The sequence below is a fragment of the Orbicella faveolata genome, unplaced genomic scaffold (assembly GCF_042242905.1).
Source record: "Orbicella faveolata isolate gen_17 unplaced genomic scaffold, um_ofav_v1 contig_27, whole genome shotgun sequence".
Classification (NCBI taxonomy): domain Eukaryota; kingdom Metazoa; phylum Cnidaria; class Anthozoa; order Scleractinia; family Merulinidae; genus Orbicella; species Orbicella faveolata.
Window position 1 is genome coordinate 5,076,939 of NW_028301555.1, and position 18,062 is coordinate 5,095,000.

Sequence of the window (18,062 nt, forward strand, 5' to 3'; positions counted from 1 at the left end):
AGTTTACCTGGGGCTGATTTGGCAGTTGGTTTGGGCGGCACGGGTGGCTTCTTGCTTGTGGATGGTTTGGTATATTTGGACTCCTTTTTGAAACCTGACGTGGAAGGTGTAGCGGGTTCTTGTTTGATGACCACGGGGGCTCGTGCTGCGGGGGGTTTGTTGACTCCCTTGATGATCTGTTTCAACAGACGTTCGACGGGTGCGTCAGCCATGCCTTCGGGTTCTACCGTTCCTTGGTACGTGGGAGTGCCGCGTATACCCGTCCGTATACGTTTCACTAGTTTGACTTCTTCGGTTGCCATGGGTTTGGTCATCTTGACGGCCATGCTGGCGGGGATACGTTTGTCTTTCAGGATGAGATCTTCTTCGGCGGCCAAACGTCCCGCTTTGGTCAACAAGGCGCTCTGGGTGATCTTACCCTTGTAATAATCTTGCAAGCGATTGAATTCGTGAACGGGTACCATCATGACTTCGTTCATACCTTCTGCTGACTCAGGGTCGTGTCAGGAAACTCGGACAATTCTCTCAAGGCCGTCTCGTAACAGTCTTGCCAGTACCGTATGGATTCGTCTTTCTTTTCCAACTCGAGTTCAAGACTTTGAACGGTTCGCTTGCCTTTACCGCACTCCCTGCACAACTCGATGCACCCACCGGGCGGTGTGGTATCTCGTTTCGTTTGACAGGTTTGGCAGAAGTCACCGAACTTTAAAGCCATGTACTCTTGATACAGGTCGTGGTACCTCTTGTTCAAGTACTCGTACGAGTCTTTCCATCGGGCTTCGCGACGATTGGCGTCTTGCAACAACTGCACGAGTTTAGGAATGGTATTGGACTCGTCTTCTCTCGGCGGGAAATTGGGTATGACGTCGATCCCCTCCAAAGGGTAACCGTCTTCGCCGCGTCCTTTCACCGTACACAACATGCTTTGAAACAACCGTGTAATCCGCTCCAGAACCCCGCTCCGTTCTGACTCAGGAGATGCTCTCTTCGACGCTTGAGAGAGTTTTTGCGTCTACCCACTTCGCGCAGAACCTTTTTATGTCTTTTCAGTTTCCCATAAGTCGTTGCGTCGATGGGGATCCTCTTTTTCAGCAAATTGAGAACCATCTCGCTGATGGCGTTGATCTGGTCTCTGTCGGCGTATTGCAACATCCGTTGACGTTTATTTCGATTGGCTTCTTTCAGGACGCTCGTCAAGAAACGACGTTGTCGTCGCAACCGCTTCATCGTTCACGTCTAACGTCCGGTTGGTTCGTCCCGCTCTTTTATTTCACAACTCTTCGAGAAGGCCCAACACCGTCTTGGCTACGGTGCTGACAATTTTACCAAGACCCTTTCCCCTTTGGACCCTCCTTCTTCCTACTCCTACTCGACGTAATCCCACTCGCCGTCTCCTTCGCCTTCTCCTCACCATGACGTGTTCTGACACGCACGCACTTTTCCCATTGAATGACGTAGGCAAGTGATCACGTGTCCTTTTTATAGAGGCGCGTGAACGAATCGTGTTTCGTAGTCTCGAAAGTATCGGTCGTACGTGGGAGGTGTGAAATCCGTCACCACGTCGTCCAACGTTTGCATCTTGATCAAAAACCCATCCAATTCCTCCACACCGCCCAGAGCGTAGTTCCGCAGTTCGGTCAATGTCTTTTCGTACGTCGTGTAAGCGAATTGGGTCACGTCCATCTTGAGCGAATACTTCTTTAAATCGTTCCATCCTTTCAGTGCGGCGGCGAAAGCCGTCAATCCTACCGCCACGTACCCGTCTTTCCACACGGATCCCACGACGATGCTCGCTGCCGCAGTCAGTAAGGCCAGTCCGTTGAGAATGGCGTTGCACAATTTGTAGTAACCGAACATCTGCCTTCGACACCACCAATACTTGTGGTAGAAAGCGTACAGTCCATCCAAACGTCTCAACACGTCCAAATCCACCACGGAGGTGAAAGGTTCATCCAATAAACAGACCGAAGTACTCATGACTCTTTTCCAACCAGTGCCAAACGTAGTCTGACTTTCTGTCGGGACGTTCGATCCTTTTAGCTTGTTGCTCGTATTCCCAGATCTCGTCCTTGAAGGCGGTTTCTACGGATTGGTTCAGGATATCATGGACTTGTCTGTAACTATCGCACTCGTCCGCGATACGTTTCATGTCTTCGTGATCCATGTTGGTCGCATCCCAGTAAGAGCGGGAGCATCGACATAGATGCAGGAAGTAGGGGAACCACTTGACTTCGCTTCTCATCATGTTGACGTTCTCAGTTTCGTACACTGGTCGAATTGCGAGTCACCGTAGGACGTTGTCCGTTCTTATAGGTGGTCGTGATCGTATTCGTGGTCGTGATGCCTGCGATTCGTCGACCCGCCGCCGTTTGTTGTTGTTGGCGCAAAATCTCTTCCAATTGTTGCTGCATCTGGGCTTGGTCGAGAACACGGGTGCCTCGCCTTCTTCCTCCGCGACCCGATCGAATCGACGAAGGCGGTGTGGAGTCACCACCACTTCCACCTCCACCTCCTCCGCCTCCACCTCCGCCTCCGCCTCCGCCTCCGCCTCCGCCTCCGCCTCCGCCTCTGCCTCTGCCTCTGCCTCTGCCTCTTCCACCGCTACCACTAGCGCTACTTCTTCTGCGGCTGCCGGAATCACTGGAGGACGTCGGTGTATTTTGACGCGGGACGCGTCTCGGTCGTTTCCCTCCTCGAACAGCGTGTGCCAAAGGGGTGGCGGATGTTATTCGGGGTGCACCGACACCCGCTGTGACGTTGGAGCGCGACACGGATCCAGCGCTACCGACACCCACCGTGACGTTGGTCTGCGGCACACCCGAGCCAGCGGTGCCTACTCCGACGGGCGAGACGTTGGGCAGGGGCGGTGTCGGCAGTGACGATAGCGGTGAAGGAGGCGTGTTCAGACTCGCACCCACACCCGCTGCAGATGGAATGGGTGTACTCGTTCGAGCCAATGGACTCCAAGGCGAATAATCCTCCAGAGCCGAGAGGTTGAAATCGTCGCTACCATAAGAGCTCATTTTTATCCATTCCCCTCTCTCTTTCTATCTTCTTCTCGGCGAGTTCTCGTTGCTTATGAACCAAATAATCGAAACCTTCCCCGTTATATGCGTTTAGGATGGACCGTACTTGACGGTAACTCTCGCATTCCGTGACCTGTCTCATCGGTTCGTAGTCCAGCTCATGGGGATTCATGATGTATTTGAGCCTGTTTTTACACAGGTGAATGAAAAGAGGAAACCACTCGACTTCGCTCCTCAGCATGGCGCAAACTGATGGCATCGGACGAATCCTTCGTCTTTTAGCACATGGCTGAGAACGCGTTGATCGTCCTGACTGGCTGGATGAAGATCCAATAGCATGTAACCGTAAGGTCGATCGGTGACCTTGCGAAACGTGTCCAACACCTCCTGCCATTGCGTGGGAAACGATTGCAGAAGTAAATTTCGTATCCCCAACTGATCCCGAGGGTTCTTGAAGGCCGCGATGTAATGCGCGTTTCGGGAAATGGTCTTGGCGAATTTTCCGTTCGGGAATAGATCCTGGCACAAGTAAAGTACCGTGATGTTCCGATGATGCGAATGTTTGGTGAAGAGATCCAACACGCGCTTGTCGTTACCGCCCTCGTCCATCAGATCGTCCAAGACCAACACGCCCCCTCCAGGAAACCATCGTGGTAACTGTTCGCTGTCGGGGATGCCTTCGTAAAACTTGACCCCACCCTTCTTGAGCTTTTGGAAACCGTCTTGCCACGATCCGTAGCAGTAATGAATACTCTTCGGTGTCTGTTGGAACAAGTCGCCGTTCTCCAAGAGCAGTTTGGTCGTGAACACCGTCTTGCCGCACCCCGACGGACCCGCTATCAACAAACTCGACGGAGTGTGAAATTGAAACGCTTTGCGTCGTTCCATGATCTTGAAAAAATGGTCCAGGGTTTCGAGACGCTCCGTTTTTTATCTGAACAACTTGGCCAATGGGGTCTTGACGGCTGGGATGCGTTTCAATAGACCCAATAGGGTGACCTTACGATTGAAACAGATGGGTTTTTTCTTGGCACGACTCTTGATCTTGGCCATGGCCCTCTGGGCAGCGGCTCTCTTGGGACGTCCTTTTTTCTTGGCAGGCGCCGATCTCTTTTTTCGAGGTTTTTTCTTGGCGAATTTTCTCAAGTCTCCGAACTTGTCCTCGTACCAATGCCTCTTTTTCATTCTTCTTTTCCTATCTTCTTTCTCGGAAAGCTTCGGCTTGGCAGGGGCGGCTCTCTTGGGTTTCCTGCGCGTGGTCACCGTCGCCGGTAATTCGCCGGTGTCGAGGACAGACGGCGGTTGAAAAGACACTTGTCTTCTGGCGGGTTGAAGTATTTTCAGATTGAGTTGCCGTTTTGGCGGTTGGTTTTTCTTGAAATGAGCCTCACTGGGTTGAGGCGTTTTACCACCCGCTTTTCCATAGCGTTTTTCTAACCTGGCTATGACGTCGTCCAAATGTCTATGCCCTTGAAACTGAAGAGCCATGATGTGTCTTGTTTTGTCAGTGAATCCACAATGAACCGTTTTATTTTCCTACGCCCCTTTTTATGCACTCACAAAGTGATGGCGTAAGGACTTATTGCCGTAGCGAAGCACGTGCCAATACGGGTAACACTTGTAATCTCGACTGGCGTTCGTTTGAAGTCTGGCTCGGATACTCAGGTGGAACAGGTTGTATCGAAGCCAATGATCTTTTTCCCGGTCCAGTATGAATCGGACTCGCCGGTAACTGTCGCAATCCAAAATGCGTTCCATGACCTGCCGAAGAGGATCGTCCGAGGACAATTTCGTCGTCTCTTCTCGACACAGTTCTAAGAATCGACGGAACCATCTGCCTTCACTACGCAACATCCTTTTCTCAAAAATGAACCTCTTTTATTTCGAACAGCTTACTTTATAACAAATGACGCACTCCTCTGGAGGAACCGCACGTGTCCTGGTGACACGGGGTTTTACAAATCTTGCGCCAATCCAACTCGTCCACGATCAAACGTTCTAACATCTGTCCTACTTTACGATCGTTCTCCACAAACTCGTTTTTCTTAAAACGATTCAAGAACTCGTTCATGTCACGACCTTCGGCTCGGTCGATCAGGAACATCAGGGCGTAACTACCGCAACTCTGACTGAACAGGGACTGTAGACTCTTGCCGTTGTGAATCTGGTACTTGAAATGACGGTCCAACCAGGCTTGGATCGGTCCGGTGGTGACGTACGTGTCCAGCGGTAGACCGTAACTGTCCAGGATCTCGCACTTGTTCTTGTCGGCCCACAAAGCGATCCAATGAAATCCCGGTTTGTCGTGAGGGTCCGTGTTCACGATGTAAGCGGTCGGTCCTTCTTGAGGTACTGTCCTTGGAAGCCGATCGCAAGGGACCGTGCCGTGAAAAACACAGCAGAGCGACGGATTCGCCCGTGCCAAATAATCCAACTGTAAATTATTCAAGGCTACTTTCTCCATTTTTTTCTTCTTTCTATTCATTGGTACACGTCGTAGAGGACGACTCGGTTCTCGTTGATCTCCAGCATGTTCTCGAATTCGCCGTACAACAAGATGGTTAGGTTTGATCCCGGATTGTCTGCAAAATCGATCACCAGACGCAGTTCACCTTCCTGCTTGGGGTTCAACACCGGACTGTCCAAACATCCATTGGCCGTGTTATCAAATACAAACAGGTTGCATCTCTTGTCGTGTCCCCAGTCCTCTTTCCGGACCATGTTTCCTTTTCCTCTGCACAAAGCTCCTGAGGCTTTGAGGAATCTTTGGTAACCTCTCAGATCTTTACTGGTATCGTCGTGTTTGAGCTCCAAGGTCTCGTAGGGGTACTCTTCACCTCTCACCAGTTGTTTGATGGAAGAGAGATTGAATTGTTCAAAACTGAACGGATTGACCGTCACAACTCCATTGAAGGCTGTTTGTTTCATCAACACCACCACTAACCGATTAGGTAGCTTACTGTGGAAAGGATTGCTGCACTCGAAATGACGATTGTCATTGGGATGCGAGTAAGTGCGAATTTCACCTCTCACCGTGGGGTAAGTAGCCACTCTTCCGCCTTTCATGCTGGTCATGAGTTCTCGGTACACCGAGGGAGTCACTCTCACTTGAGATAGGAACAATCTCACTTTCACGTCGGCTTCAGTCAGTCTGAGAGTATCGGCACCGGCCCATTGGACTGTCCACATAGTGGGGGCATTGAAGTACATGTCGATCTGGATCTGTACACCGGGTACCAGTAACTTGCTGAGATAAAACACTTCCAGGTAAGGTTTGAACCTCAAGGTCACTCTCTTTCCACCAAAAAACTGAATTCGACTTTGAACCATGTTCTTGAGATCTTGGGATAAGGCAGCATAATCGGCGTGAGCAGGATCCAACTTATTGCCTGTCATCACATCCGCTTCTCCGCGACTGGGTACACCGAGACAATTGTACCAACCCTCTGGTGTCAGGATCGATTCACCGTCGTCTCGGTCATGGTTCAACAGCGCTTCGATGTAGGCTTTGTAGTGGTAAGTATCGGTCTGGGGGCTGATGAGAGTACCATTCAATCTCACATTGATCTGTTTGAAGAGGGTGTGGACCAGATTGTTGGCGAGTCCGACGGTAGTCGCTTGCGCTATATTACCTCCGGCGGATGTCTTGACGGCCAACTCCACTTCGAAGAAACTCTCCTTCATGTCGATGAAGTCTTCTTGAGGATCGATTTGGAAGGTCACTGGGTTGATCCCCGTATTGAACGGATTGATTCTCACCTCACGTCGCGACGACATGCTGAGATCCGTGGGAGGAGTGGTGAACATGTCCAGGCGGGGGTTACGAACCCCCGCCGACCTAGCGTGAGCCACCAGGTCCGTCATCGTCGTCTACGTCGTCTTTTTCGTCGTTGCACGCTTCTCAGTGCTGACTTTACCCAACGGTAGTCTGGGAGTTTTGAGCGTCTCCGGAAGAGCGAACCCCCTTTATACGTGCGTATCCCTCCGGGGAGACGTCTCACCCGTCTCGAGTAGATGGGAATCATGATCCAAACAGGTCTCTTCTTTTTCTTTTACTACCCAAAAAGCGTTGGAACTCTTCCGTCGCTTTACGTTTCCCGGAGCGAATGGCTCCCCGCTTTAACCCGGCGAGTGCACCTTTCCAATTGGGCTTTCCTCCCGTGCCACCCGATTTTAAACCTTTCAGACCCTCGATGGCCGTCTCCTTCAGAACGTCCTTGAGAATGCCGGGACCTCGTTTCTTGATGCCTTTCCAAACCTGGCCGAATATGCCAGACCCCGATTGGTATCCGTCGGGATGAAACCGTATCAAAGTTCCACCGATCATGATTTCTTAAAGTGTAACGTCGCGATCGTATTGCCGGCTCCGAAGTTCGTCAGTTCTCCAGTTGCCTCGGCCACTTGCACTTCCATAATGTCCAGCACCTCTTTGCGCACGGGAATATATTGAATGTGAGCGGGTTCGAAGTACTGAACACCTTCGCCTCTTCGAATCAAGTTGACCTCTCTCAGTAAATCCGTGACTTGATTTCCCACCACACTTCCACCTCCCACGTTGGAGTACACGAGCAAGGAACGCGAACTGCTTCCGATCACACTCTCAAACGCTCTGTTCAGGTTCAGAAAACGCCAATTGCAAAAGACGCTGAGTTCCAAGAATTCAGTATTTTTGATGGGGTTTTTCACGACATGGAAAAAAAGACGATTTCCACTCGAATCCTGTATGTCTCCTCTGGTTCGAATGTCTGGAATGACATCATCGAAAAATTCGATTTGCAAGTTTGGACCCAGCACGTAACTATTTCCCTTCCTCAGCAACCATCCCATTTTCAAAGCCAGATCGACGTCAAATTGTAATTCAGGTGGTTCCCTTCTGGGACGGTAGACGTTTTTGTTATCCGTGACCAGGTCTTCGCCTTCCCACTTGAACGCGACGTAGGTTCTTCTCCCATCATTCGTGACGTATTTTGAGTTCACTCTCGGTCCCGAATGACTGAAGATGCGTTGCCTTTCGAAGTAGCTGATAACTGATTTCATGAATTCAACACCGTTCACGTTGCTGAACACATCTTTGACATTTTCGGTGTCGAAGAAGGCTTCTCCAAACGTATACCCATTGGATGTTTCAGGTTCAATGCGTCTCCAGGCGGTATAGGCCAAGGTGACTTTACCCACAGCATCGGTGAAGGAAGGCAGCGTCACGTGCGCATCTGGCATGGCGATGCTAAACAACCCCACTTTCCATCCATGTCCCTCCAGGCGTATGGGATTGGGTAACCTGATCTTGAAACTGTTGGCCTTGTTCTCCGGAAACTCGTTCTTACTGCTGTGACTGGGTAAAGTGATGTAAAAATCACTCATCCTTTCTTGAAATGCAACGTGATCGTGGTCACACCCGACGCAAAGTCCACCAGTCGTCCGTCTTCCTCCGACACCTCAGTCTCGACAATGTCCAACACGGCTGTACGCACCGGTAGATATAGGATGTGTCTCGGTTGAAGGTCGACCACGTCCGGATCGTAACGCACTTGTTTCAACATGTCCGTGACTTGATTCCCCGTCACCATACTCTGTCCCACATTCGAATACACGAACAAGGAACGACGCTCGTGACCGAACGCTTCCGCGTAACTGCGATCCAGGTCCGTGAACACCCAATTGATGAAACAACTCAAATGTAAGGTGTCAGGGTCGATCTTGTAAAATGTCTCGTCCCCGTCATTCTGTCCTATGATCAAGTCCGTGGCCGTGGGTACGACCTCCTTGAGAAATTCTTTCCTCAAATGGGGTCCCAAGACGTAACCCGGTTGTCCGTTCTGCAACGTTCCCATCTTGACCCATTTCATCTTCTTGGCCAATTCGATGCCGATGTTCATCTGCGGGTAGACGCGTTTACCATTGATCAGGAGACTGCGGCACGTTCTCGAGTTGTCCAGGACGCATTCTCCATGCTCGGCCCTAGGTATGACCGTGTACAGCAATTCGGTGGGATCGTCGGGTTTGCTCTTTTTCTTGTACATGGTCACGTCGACATCCGTTCGATCTCCCAACCTATGCAGGTATCGATCTCGTATCGCGTTCAGTAACTCGGTACCGGTCCTCGGCGTGAATTCCAAATCGCCCTCTCTCGTCACCGAAGAGACCCGCGTGTATAGGTTTATAGACGCGTTCACCATATCGATCCACCAGATTTCAAACAGAAGAGAATCTTTCAAACCCATCTTACGCGTCGCGGACGGAAACGAGAGGTCGCTGATACCCACTTTCCATCCCGACTCTCTCAACTGCAACGGGTTCGGCAGACGGTTCTTGAAACTGTGGGCCTTGTTGTCCGGGAACTCGCTCGTACTGGCATTGCTCATCAGTTGCACGTAAAAGTCGTCGACAGACTCATTCATACTTAAAGTGTAGTGTCACCGACGTCACGCCCGATGTAAAGTCCACTAGCCTTCCGTCGTTCTCGGCCAATTGCACCTCCACTATATCCAAAACGTTGCTGCGCACGGGTTTATATTGAATCTGATTCGGCTCGTACGTCGTCTTGATCGGGTCGTGGGGGACTTCTCTCAAGAGATCCGTCACGCGATTCCCCGTGATGGTACTACGACCCACATTCGAATACAGGTACATGGGACTGCGAGGCGGAGGCAGGTCCGGATGAACGACGACTCCACCATCGTAGGTCTTGGCGTATTCCTCGTCCAGGTAACTGAAGCGCCAGTTGCAATAGGGACTGAGCTGTAACGTCCCGTGACTGTCCAAATTCCAAAATTCGCGAGATCGATTGCTGTCATGGTTGGTCCAGTCTTTCTTGAAATCAGACGGGACTTTGTCGTTGGGAAAGATCTTGAGCATGTTCACGTCCAAGTGAACGGAGTAATACGATTCCTCGCGAATCAAACTCAACTTCTTGACCAGTTTAGTACCAAAATACACTCTGGGACGTTTTCTGTCTCCGGACTCGGCGAGGAACGTGTCGGTGTTGTCGATAATCAAATCGTTCCCCTCCCATCGGAACACGGGGTAGTATTTTTTCCCGTCCGGCGCTCGTAGACTTTCGTTGGCGCGATCCATGTAATGATACAGGCGTTCGTGAAAACGATTGATGAGGTATTGCATGAGAGATTTACCACTCGTCACCTTGTGTCGGTCACGGTTCAGTTCCTTCCCGCTGACGAAAAATGTCACGGGGTAACGAGATGGACGCCACGTAATCCCATCGTCTTGCAACCTGAACGTTTCAATGGTCCAATCCAAACCGAACAAGTAATCGCCGTCGTCAAAGTCGTGCGCTTGAGTGACGGGTACTTGATGCGGTCGTGACGGAGGAATCGGGTAAGACACGCTCGCCAAGCCCACTTTCCATTCCTTGTCGGATTCAAACAGGAGCGGATACGGCAGACGATTCTTGAAACTGTTGGCCTTGTTGTCCGTGAACTCGTTCGTGCTGGCATTGCTCAACAAATGCACGTAAAAGTCCTTCATTTTTTCGTCTTGGGCTTTTGGGTCACGTACAGTCCCTTTTTATCCACCCAACTGTCGTACTTGACTGGCCAACCTTTCCAACGCACCAAGACTTTATCCCCTTTTCGTTTGACGATCTTGTCGATGCGGAACAGATCGTCGTCTTTCACGTTCACCTTTTGCAAATCCTGCGCGTAAAACGTACCCTCGACCGCCGTACCGTCCCATTCTTCCACCTTGTACGTGGTGACCTTCCCAGGACGCACCCGGCGTATCACAAACACCTCTTCGGTCCATCCGGGTAAATACCCTTTCTTGAACTGTCGGAACTTCTTGTTCAGTCTCACACGATCCCCGACTTTGAGTTGCGGTTTCTTCAATTTCCCTTTTTTCTTTTTTCCGTAAAGAGTCTCCCACACGTCCTCGCTATTCGCTAAAGTCACTTGATCGGGAGCCATCTTGATACTGCGATGATACGATCGATTGTACCCTCGGACCAAATCTTGTAACACGGGCACATACTTCATCGTATTCTTCACGGTGAAGTATCGGTACAAACGTTCTTTCAGGGTCCGATTGAACCGTTCCACCACACTGGATTTCGTATCCCCGCGCGTCGAAAAATGATGAATGCCTTTCTGCTTCATCAAATCCTGAAACGTCTTGTTGTAGAATTCCTTCCCGTCGTCCGTCTGGAGATTGATGGGTTTTCTACCTCCTTTCAGGATCTTAGACATGGCTTCCGTCACCGCTTTACCCGTCTTGCTCTTCAAGGGCTGGACCCAGGCGTGCTTGGAAAACACGTCCACCACCGTCAAGAGATAACGATACCCTCGATTGTACCTCGAAATATTGATCACCTCGATCAGGTCGGCCGTCCACTGCTCGTCGATGCCGAACACCACCACCGGGACCGTGGGAAACCGACGACGTCTGGGTTTGTGCAACGTGTACCCCAAATCCCGTTGCAGGACCTCGCGAGCGCGTCGTACCGAGATCTTATTGGCCCGGGCGAATCGCGTCAGACCGCCCAGACTACCGGGTCTAGAAGGATCCCGATACCGTCCCAGTAACGTCCCGGTCGAAAGCGGCTTTTGCTTCTTCTTTTGACCTTTCTTCTTCTTCATAGTCGATAAAGTTTGTAAATGCACTGTCTCCACAACTCGAAACGCTGCTCACGTACCTCCAGATACTTCTTAAATGAATCGGGTTGCTGTTTCAACCACAAGATATAAACCACAAAACGCATCACGTTGGGTTCGACGTCGGTATAGTCAAACACCTCCAAGGGCGAATCACAGAAGTCGTACGGGATGGGTTCACTCTTACCGTATCGCTCGTAGACTCTATCGCACTTGGAACACAAAGTGGTCCAACTCCATCGATCGGCCATGGTCGCACACACTCTCGAGACCAACCAACTCAAGGTATGAGACATAATGATTTGAACCCAATTTTTTATTCACACTTTCTTATATGTACAAAAAACGTCGTGCCCGATTGGTTCTTACGAAAAATCGACTCCGATTGGCTAAAAACGAAAAAGAAGGCAAGAAAGACCTAGTCCGAATCTGAAAAGTACTGAACATATTCCGTGTTCTTACATTCTTGACCGTACTCATTATCACAGTCTTCCTCAAAGGTATCCATGGCATAATATTTACAATTTCTCCAATCACAACCCACTTTACCGGGTCTCCACCTCAGGGCTTCCTCCTCGTTCCCCTTCACATAGAATGCTTGTCGCATACTCTCTCTACACTCACCACACAGGTCATCCTCATCGGCTTCGAGGGCGCGGAAGAAAAACCGATCCTTCCACTGATCACGCTGACGCATGATATCGTAGATCAACTCTTCCAACTTCAGACACGTTTCCTTGTGAGCGCACCTGTTGAAATTCAGTATCTCCTCCACCCTGGGACTCTTGTCGTTCTCCAACACCCGTCGTGACAGGTCGCGAGCGAACCTCAAGGGTTCAAACAGATCACGGATGGCATCGCTCATCATGTACGTGAGGTTATCCGTGGCGATCAAACAGGCACGCTCGGTGTCCAGGGTGGGGTCCCGACAATGAACGAATTTGAATTGACCGCTACCACTTCTGTACATCACGCGACACCACTCACCACAGAACAAAAACACGTGTTCGTTCTTCTTCATCATCTCCAAAATCGTACCACCCCAGTCAGGACGACGTCTCATCATGAGATCAAAAGACCACAGACTATCGGGTATTTGACCTAACGGTTCAAAGAGATTGTCAAAAATGTACAGGTCCACTCTGGCATCCGGAATGGCATCGAGATCTCTTAAAGTGTGTACCTTCTGATCCACGATCTGCTCCACGAGGTCCCGAATCTGGTTCGAGTTGCTATAGTAAGTCATCTTGAAACCCTAACCCTCAGACAAACTCGTTAAACTTCTTTCCTTCTCGATCCGCTCGCTTCGTGATCTCCAAGCCCGACAAATGAGGATAGCAACTACGGTCACACCAGTCAATCAAGTGCCTCTGGAGCCTATAGTACAAAGGGGAGACAAGACGTAACTCCAAGTCAATTATCTTCCCATGTAACGGTCTTTCGCCTTCTTTTTCGATTGTATCCAAAACGTCAGAAGCTCGATTCAACTGCTGTCTCAGATCTTCAAGGATCTCTTTCACAGCTCTCTCATCCAAAATCCTATTGGTCATCACCGCATCAACAGCAAGTCGAGAATGATTCGCTGCGTCCAACGGGCTCCTTTTATACCCGCGCCGCGGATACACTTTTCACTCCGTACTTTCCCGGATCACGTGCTCCTTTTCAGATCCCACCAATCGCAACGAAGACCGTCACATGATCCCATCACACCACACGGCACCGATTGGTCGACAAAAACGTCCATAAAGTCGAACCACGCATTCCATCACGAGTCACTTTTTCTCAGCAGGCGTCATGGATTCACACGCCGAACCCGTCAGGAAAAAGAAAAAATCGTCCAAAAAGAAGGAGGCGCGTAAGAAACTGAAACTGCTCTTGCCCCAGAGAGTGGAAGGAGAAGTAGGAGGTAAACAACTACAATCCACTTTAGACAGATGGTTATTCAAAAAACCTCGTACCAGACTCCGTTTCAACGAACGCGTCCTCTTCAAAGAGATCACCCCGGACTCGGTCAGTTGGACCACCGTCCCTCTCAAAGGCTTCTCGCAACCATGGAGCGCCTTTTCGATCCAACGCCAAGAAGTCAAAAGCCGAATGAAAAGTAACCATTACAAGCGAAGGCAAAGACTGACCCCAAAAAACGTGCGAAAAACCACCCACATCCTAGAAACCATGCGACGGGAAAACACCTTGTTGGGATACTAACTCGTTCTCTATCTTCACAGACTCAAAGCTACCTGCCATTCAAGGCGGATGCATGACCGTGATAAGAGACTCACCGCCTCGAACCATGCAAGTCCTGGAAGCCATGGGACTCGACAGATTCAAGAAAGACAACCTCGTAGAAGTATCACCTGAAGTGGACGACCGAGGAGAATCCACCGAAGTCCAAGTGTTGGAGGAATTCGACCCCGATCAGTTCCTGAACCAACTGAAACCACAAGATCCCACCTGCCCGCGTTGCATGGTACCCATGGAATACGGAAGCGTGCGAACCCCAGACGGTCGTACCTGGGAGTATTACCGATGCCCCTCTTCCAGATTCTACACCAAGTGTTATGTGACCTGTGGCGTCAAAGAGGTGGGCACCTACCTGAGACGCGTCGAAGAACAGACCCACCCCTGCTACAGGAACATCGACCCGGCTCGTTTCCGATGTCTATGCAGCAAATCCCTGGTCTTAGCCACCTCCCACTCTCAGTCCAACCCAGACAGGCTCTATCTCAAGTGTCCCAAGCGTACCTGCAAGTTCTTCCAATGGATCGACGAATACCCGCGAGGAGTCGCCGAAGCTATACTGATCAATGGACAGGACCCAAACTAAGAAAAAGACAGACACAGTTTTTTGTAAAAAACACACTCTGATTTTTATTTCACAATAGTTACATGTTGGGTAATTTGTCTTCCGCGTCGATCATGGCTCGCATTGTCACCTGATTACATGAGTTGAAGGTACTATAATAAAAATTGATGACGTTGACATAACGTCTCGCTGTATTCTTCTGTCTCTTAGTCCATGTGGACTGAAATGGCTCGAAACCGTAACATAACATCAGTCTATGGAACGTAATACGGTCCACGGGCGGCTTCACCTTCACGTCCCATACAAGGTTCTTGCGTATGGCATAGATCGCGTTAAACAAAGTTCTCCCGAAACACTTCTCAATGCTCCGGTACTGGTACATACTTCGGGTCCAGTTCTCCCTCTGCTCGTCCATGAAAAATAAAATCTGGTGAAGCATTACCTCGAGCTGGCTGGAATCCCTGATGCCCACAAGCCAACGTCGACCCGCCAATAAATCCCGGATGGGAAAATTCATATCCTCATAGAATCGGGTCCAGTCCTCGTCCATTCTGTCGATTGCTTCTTCATAGGTAGTATCAGGCTTTCTAGGTCTGAAATCGTTCTGCAAGTATCTCTCCCTCAAGGCCATAATGACGCTCAATACAAGTTCAAAACTCAGAGTGAAGATCGGGGGCGGCGCGGATTCGCTTTATGAAGATCCGTCCAGCCAATCACAGAACAAGACGAAGTCACGTGTTACCTAGACCCAGGGGATAGGGGGTATCCCCCTACCACACCCACTCACGGTAGGAGACTGGACACCATTATACCGTGTGTATAAAAAATCGAGTCGGACCGTTCACTTTTCACTCTGAGTTTTTTTCAACTTGTATGAGCGCCCACTACAGAAGACTGTGGATACTCTCCTTGCTGTGGCTTCTCGAAGTACCGAGTGAGTGAGTATGGAAATATTAGAGCAGTGTAACATAGAGTTGACCACCAGGGAAAAGCGGGTGAGAGAATGGATGAAGGACGAAGATGAAGAGACACCCTTATACATAGACCTAGAACAACTTTTAGATTTTATCCGGGTGGCCCTAGACGAACTAGATCTTTTATTCCTGGAGGAGAGGCTAGGGACCCTCGACGAGGACGAGATCAATGATTTAGTCGTCCACGTAGACTTTGTACGCGACACTTACCATCGACTGCTTCAATTCTAGACATGGAACAACCCCTCCATTGCCACGTGTGCAAACAGCTGAGACCCTGCTGCCGCCAACCCATCCTAGAATTAAGCAGAAATGGAACCCACACCCAATTCGTACGCGCGATCACGGGACCACTCAGAAAAGAATGGGGACTAGGGTGCGTCTACGCCACCTGTTGCGGGGTCATCTACGGGATGTACCTCAACATGGAAACCGAATGTTACGAACCCGTCTTCCTGGGAAACGGTTACAACCAGGCCCTGTCACGTGTCAATCACGTCAAATCATTCATTGATTGTTATCCCGAAGAAAAAGAGGGCGCCGGTCAATAGGACCGTGCACACGTCCCACACTGTCAATTTAAGTAGTGCGTCCAATAAAAAAATTGTTTTTTGCTCTATCTTTCAGACTCCATGTCTCGATTTCCTAACCCCCAATGTATATGGTGCAAGGAAGGATACACCTCCAATCACAGTATCAGAGACTACTTCCTGACACCCTGTTGCGACCAATTCTTTCACGGATCCTGTAAAGCCCTCCACACCTGGTGGTTGAAACCCTCCGAAAGACTCTGCCCTCATTGTAAAGCGGTGAATTTCGGACTGCCTCCCGATGACAACCCCAAAACCAAGTCCTAAAGAGGTAAGCGCTTCGATGGTCTAATGGTGAAGACGTTGAGTTGTGGCCTCAAAGACCCAGGTTCGATTCCTGGTCGGGGCATTAAAAAATTTCTTTTTTCCCTATAGAGACCCCTGGCCTGTAAAATCTGTTTGGACGAACCCCACCCCGACGAAGATGTCATGCTCCTCTTCCTCACCCAACACTTTCCCTACCCCTGGTACATGCGAAGAGACCTCTCCAAAGTCTGGCCCTTCGGACGCGTGTTCGAATCCTCCTCAGGCTTTCACGGAGAATTTCTCACCCCGCAGACCATGATGCTATCCCTCGTGCACCTGGGAACCAATGACGTGCAAGCACTCAAGACGATGCAAAAAATCACGCAACAAACCATGTACATTCTCTCGTTAAACGATCTTTATTAGTGTTACAGGCATGAATAAAAATGTTTTTCACACCTCTGATTCTGGTGGTGGTGATTTTACAATTTGTTTGATAAATGCTCGGTACGCCAACTCTTCTCTGTTAGCCCAACTGCTCTTCCACTCATTCCATCCGTCCTCAAATCCATTCGGCAACTTCTCCAAACACACGGGGTCTTTAAACGAGATGGACTGGTCTGCATGCATCTTCTCAGCCAGCATTTTTCTGAAACTCAGCACCTCATCCGCCAGCTTCACAATTTCCTTCCTCAGAACGACATCCATGGCGTGAGAAACGGCGTTTTTCATTATCCTTCCAAGAATACCCTCATGAACGACATCCATCACTTTCGCCGCAAATTCTTCTCTCGTCATGTCATCTATTAACTCCTCAGGAACCTCATCCACCTTCGTCTTGCTCTCCTCTGAAGACATCTTCTTGTCGCCGATCTCAAAACAACAATACTCACTCCACACTCACGCAAACCCTTTTATTCCCATACGAACCTCGATTTCATGCACGTGACAACCTCGATCTCATGTTCTCCTTATTTGGACATGTTGCCCTTATTTGAGCATGGACGCCATTTTTTGCACAGCTAGGCGCCATCTTGGATTTTACAATTTAAGAGAATGTATGGGAAAAACTTGGTCACGTGGTATCATCCCTGCACGCTGATTGGTTACGGCCCAAAGGAGCGTATATGACTACTCGAAACACTTTCGATCAGTTCGGTTCAGCCCGATCTGTTCAAAGCCATGCATTTGTAAACAATGAATTTCATCGCAATTTATGCTAAATTCGGACTGCGGCTGAAGGTTCTTATTCTTACATTATACAGACGCCTTGTTAGGGGTAAATTCCGACAAGCGACATGGCCTTGAAACGGCGACATGAGAGCTATGAATTGGCGACGAACGACAGACTATTCCAGCGAAATAGAGAAAGCGACACCAATGGCCAGATAGACCGACAACGAATTTCGGAACTGAGGATGCAGTGATTGTTTTAAACGTCTGAGTCGAAGTGAAGACGTATTTCCAGAGTTTTAAATGTGTTTTCCTCTCACGCACGATGTCGACGGGTCGTGAAACACAGGCTTTCTTATATATATGCTAAAACGTCCGCGTCGAATAAATCGAGACCGTCATTGCTGAGTATTTTTTCTAACTCTCAGCTGAGAGAGCAGTGGCCTAAAATGCCTAAAAACACACTTAAGAAAAAAGGAAAGAGATCTTCGAAAGTCTGCTTCATATTTTTATCAGTGGGTCACCAGTAAAAGAATATGAAGTTGTATTATCAACAAATGGTATTATGGAAGGAAAAGAGAGACAGGGGAAAGCTGCCAAGGTCTTCTCGTCTTCAGCAGAAAGTAAGGGTTACGCGAAATTCA

At 49.6% G+C, this 18,062-nt stretch overlaps 7 protein-coding genes and 1 non-coding gene across 8 annotated transcripts; 2 read left to right on the plus strand and 6 right to left on the minus strand.

Annotated features, from left to right (window-relative positions):
- Positions 1-1,264: 1,264 nt before the first annotated feature.
- LOC149107261 (uncharacterized) lies at positions 1,265-2,174 on the minus strand. Its single transcript, XM_089296888.1, has one exon. It carries the CDS (start codon positions 1,975-1,977, stop codon positions 1,480-1,482), a length of 498 nt encoding a protein of 165 aa, XP_089153014.1. The 5' UTR covers positions 1,978-2,174; the 3' UTR covers positions 1,265-1,479.
- A 42-nt stretch (positions 2,175-2,216) lies between these two features.
- On the minus strand, positions 2,217-3,029 carry LOC149107262 (uncharacterized). The gene has a single exon (XM_089296887.1). It carries the CDS (start codon positions 3,021-3,023, stop codon positions 2,256-2,258), a length of 768 nt encoding a protein of 255 aa, XP_089153013.1. The 5' UTR covers positions 3,024-3,029; the 3' UTR covers positions 2,217-2,255.
- Positions 3,030-5,489: 2,460 nt separating this feature from the next.
- On the minus strand, positions 5,490-7,792 carry LOC149107263 (uncharacterized protein F54H12.2-like). The gene has a single exon (XM_089296885.1). It carries the CDS (start codon positions 6,888-6,890, stop codon positions 5,508-5,510), a length of 1,383 nt encoding a protein of 460 aa, XP_089153011.1. The 5' UTR covers positions 6,891-7,792; the 3' UTR covers positions 5,490-5,507.
- Positions 7,793-9,416: 1,624 nt separating this feature from the next.
- Positions 9,417-10,591, minus strand: LOC149107264 (uncharacterized). The gene has a single exon (XM_089296968.1). The coding sequence runs from the start codon at positions 10,509-10,511 to the stop codon at positions 9,417-9,419; it is 1,095 nt and encodes a 364-aa protein (XP_089153094.1). The 5' UTR covers positions 10,512-10,591.
- A 1,417-nt stretch (positions 10,592-12,008) lies between these two features.
- Positions 12,009-12,881, minus strand: LOC149107265 (uncharacterized). Its single transcript, XM_089296969.1, has one exon. The coding sequence runs from the start codon at positions 12,876-12,878 to the stop codon at positions 12,051-12,053; it is 828 nt and encodes a 275-aa protein (XP_089153095.1). The 5' UTR covers positions 12,879-12,881; the 3' UTR covers positions 12,009-12,050.
- A 2,971-nt stretch (positions 12,882-15,852) lies between these two features.
- On the plus strand, positions 15,853-16,691 carry LOC149107266 (uncharacterized). The gene is made up of 2 exons (XM_089296971.1): positions 15,853-16,270; positions 16,375-16,691. The coding sequence occupies exons 1-2, from the start codon at positions 16,241-16,243 to the stop codon at positions 16,669-16,671; spliced, it is 327 nt and encodes a 108-aa protein (XP_089153097.1). The 5' UTR covers positions 15,853-16,240; the 3' UTR covers positions 16,672-16,691.
- On the plus strand, positions 16,277-16,348 carry Trnah-gug (transfer RNA histidin (anticodon GUG)). Its single transcript has one exon. It is a non-coding gene; the product is annotated as a tRNA-His (tRNA).
- LOC149107268 (uncharacterized) lies at positions 16,374-17,342 on the minus strand. The gene has a single exon (XM_089296970.1). The coding sequence runs from the start codon at positions 17,101-17,103 to the stop codon at positions 16,699-16,701; it is 405 nt and encodes a 134-aa protein (XP_089153096.1). The 5' UTR covers positions 17,104-17,342; the 3' UTR covers positions 16,374-16,698.
- Between the last annotated feature and the right edge of the window lie 720 nt (positions 17,343-18,062).

Excerpts from the sequence above, each read along its gene's own strand:
- LOC149107261 (XM_089296888.1), bottom strand. The coding sequence starts at position 1,977 with ATGAGTACTTCGGTCTGTTTATTGGATGAACCTTTCACCTCCGTGGTG.
- LOC149107262 (XM_089296887.1), bottom strand. The coding sequence starts at position 3,023 with ATGAGCTCTTATGGTAGCGACGATTTCAACCTCTCGGCTCTGGAGGAT.
- LOC149107263 (XM_089296885.1), bottom strand. The coding sequence starts at position 6,890 with ATGACGGACCTGGTGGCTCACGCTAGGTCGGCGGGGGTTCGTAACCCC.
- LOC149107264 (XM_089296968.1), bottom strand. The coding sequence starts at position 10,511 with ATGAAGGACTTTTACGTGCATTTGTTGAGCAATGCCAGCACGAACGAG.
- LOC149107265 (XM_089296969.1), bottom strand. The coding sequence starts at position 12,878 with ATGACTTACTATAGCAACTCGAACCAGATTCGGGACCTCGTGGAGCAG.
- LOC149107266 (XM_089296971.1), top strand. The coding sequence starts at position 16,241 with ATGACAACCCCAAAACCAAGTCCTAAAGAG. Across the intron at positions 16,271-16,374 it reads CAAAACCAAGTCCTAAAGAG|AGACCCCTGGCCTGTAAAAT; the intron begins GTAAGCGCTTCG and ends TTTTCCCTATAG.
- LOC149107268 (XM_089296970.1), bottom strand. The coding sequence starts at position 17,103 with ATGTCTTCAGAGGAGAGCAAGACGAAGGTGGATGAGGTTCCTGAGGAG.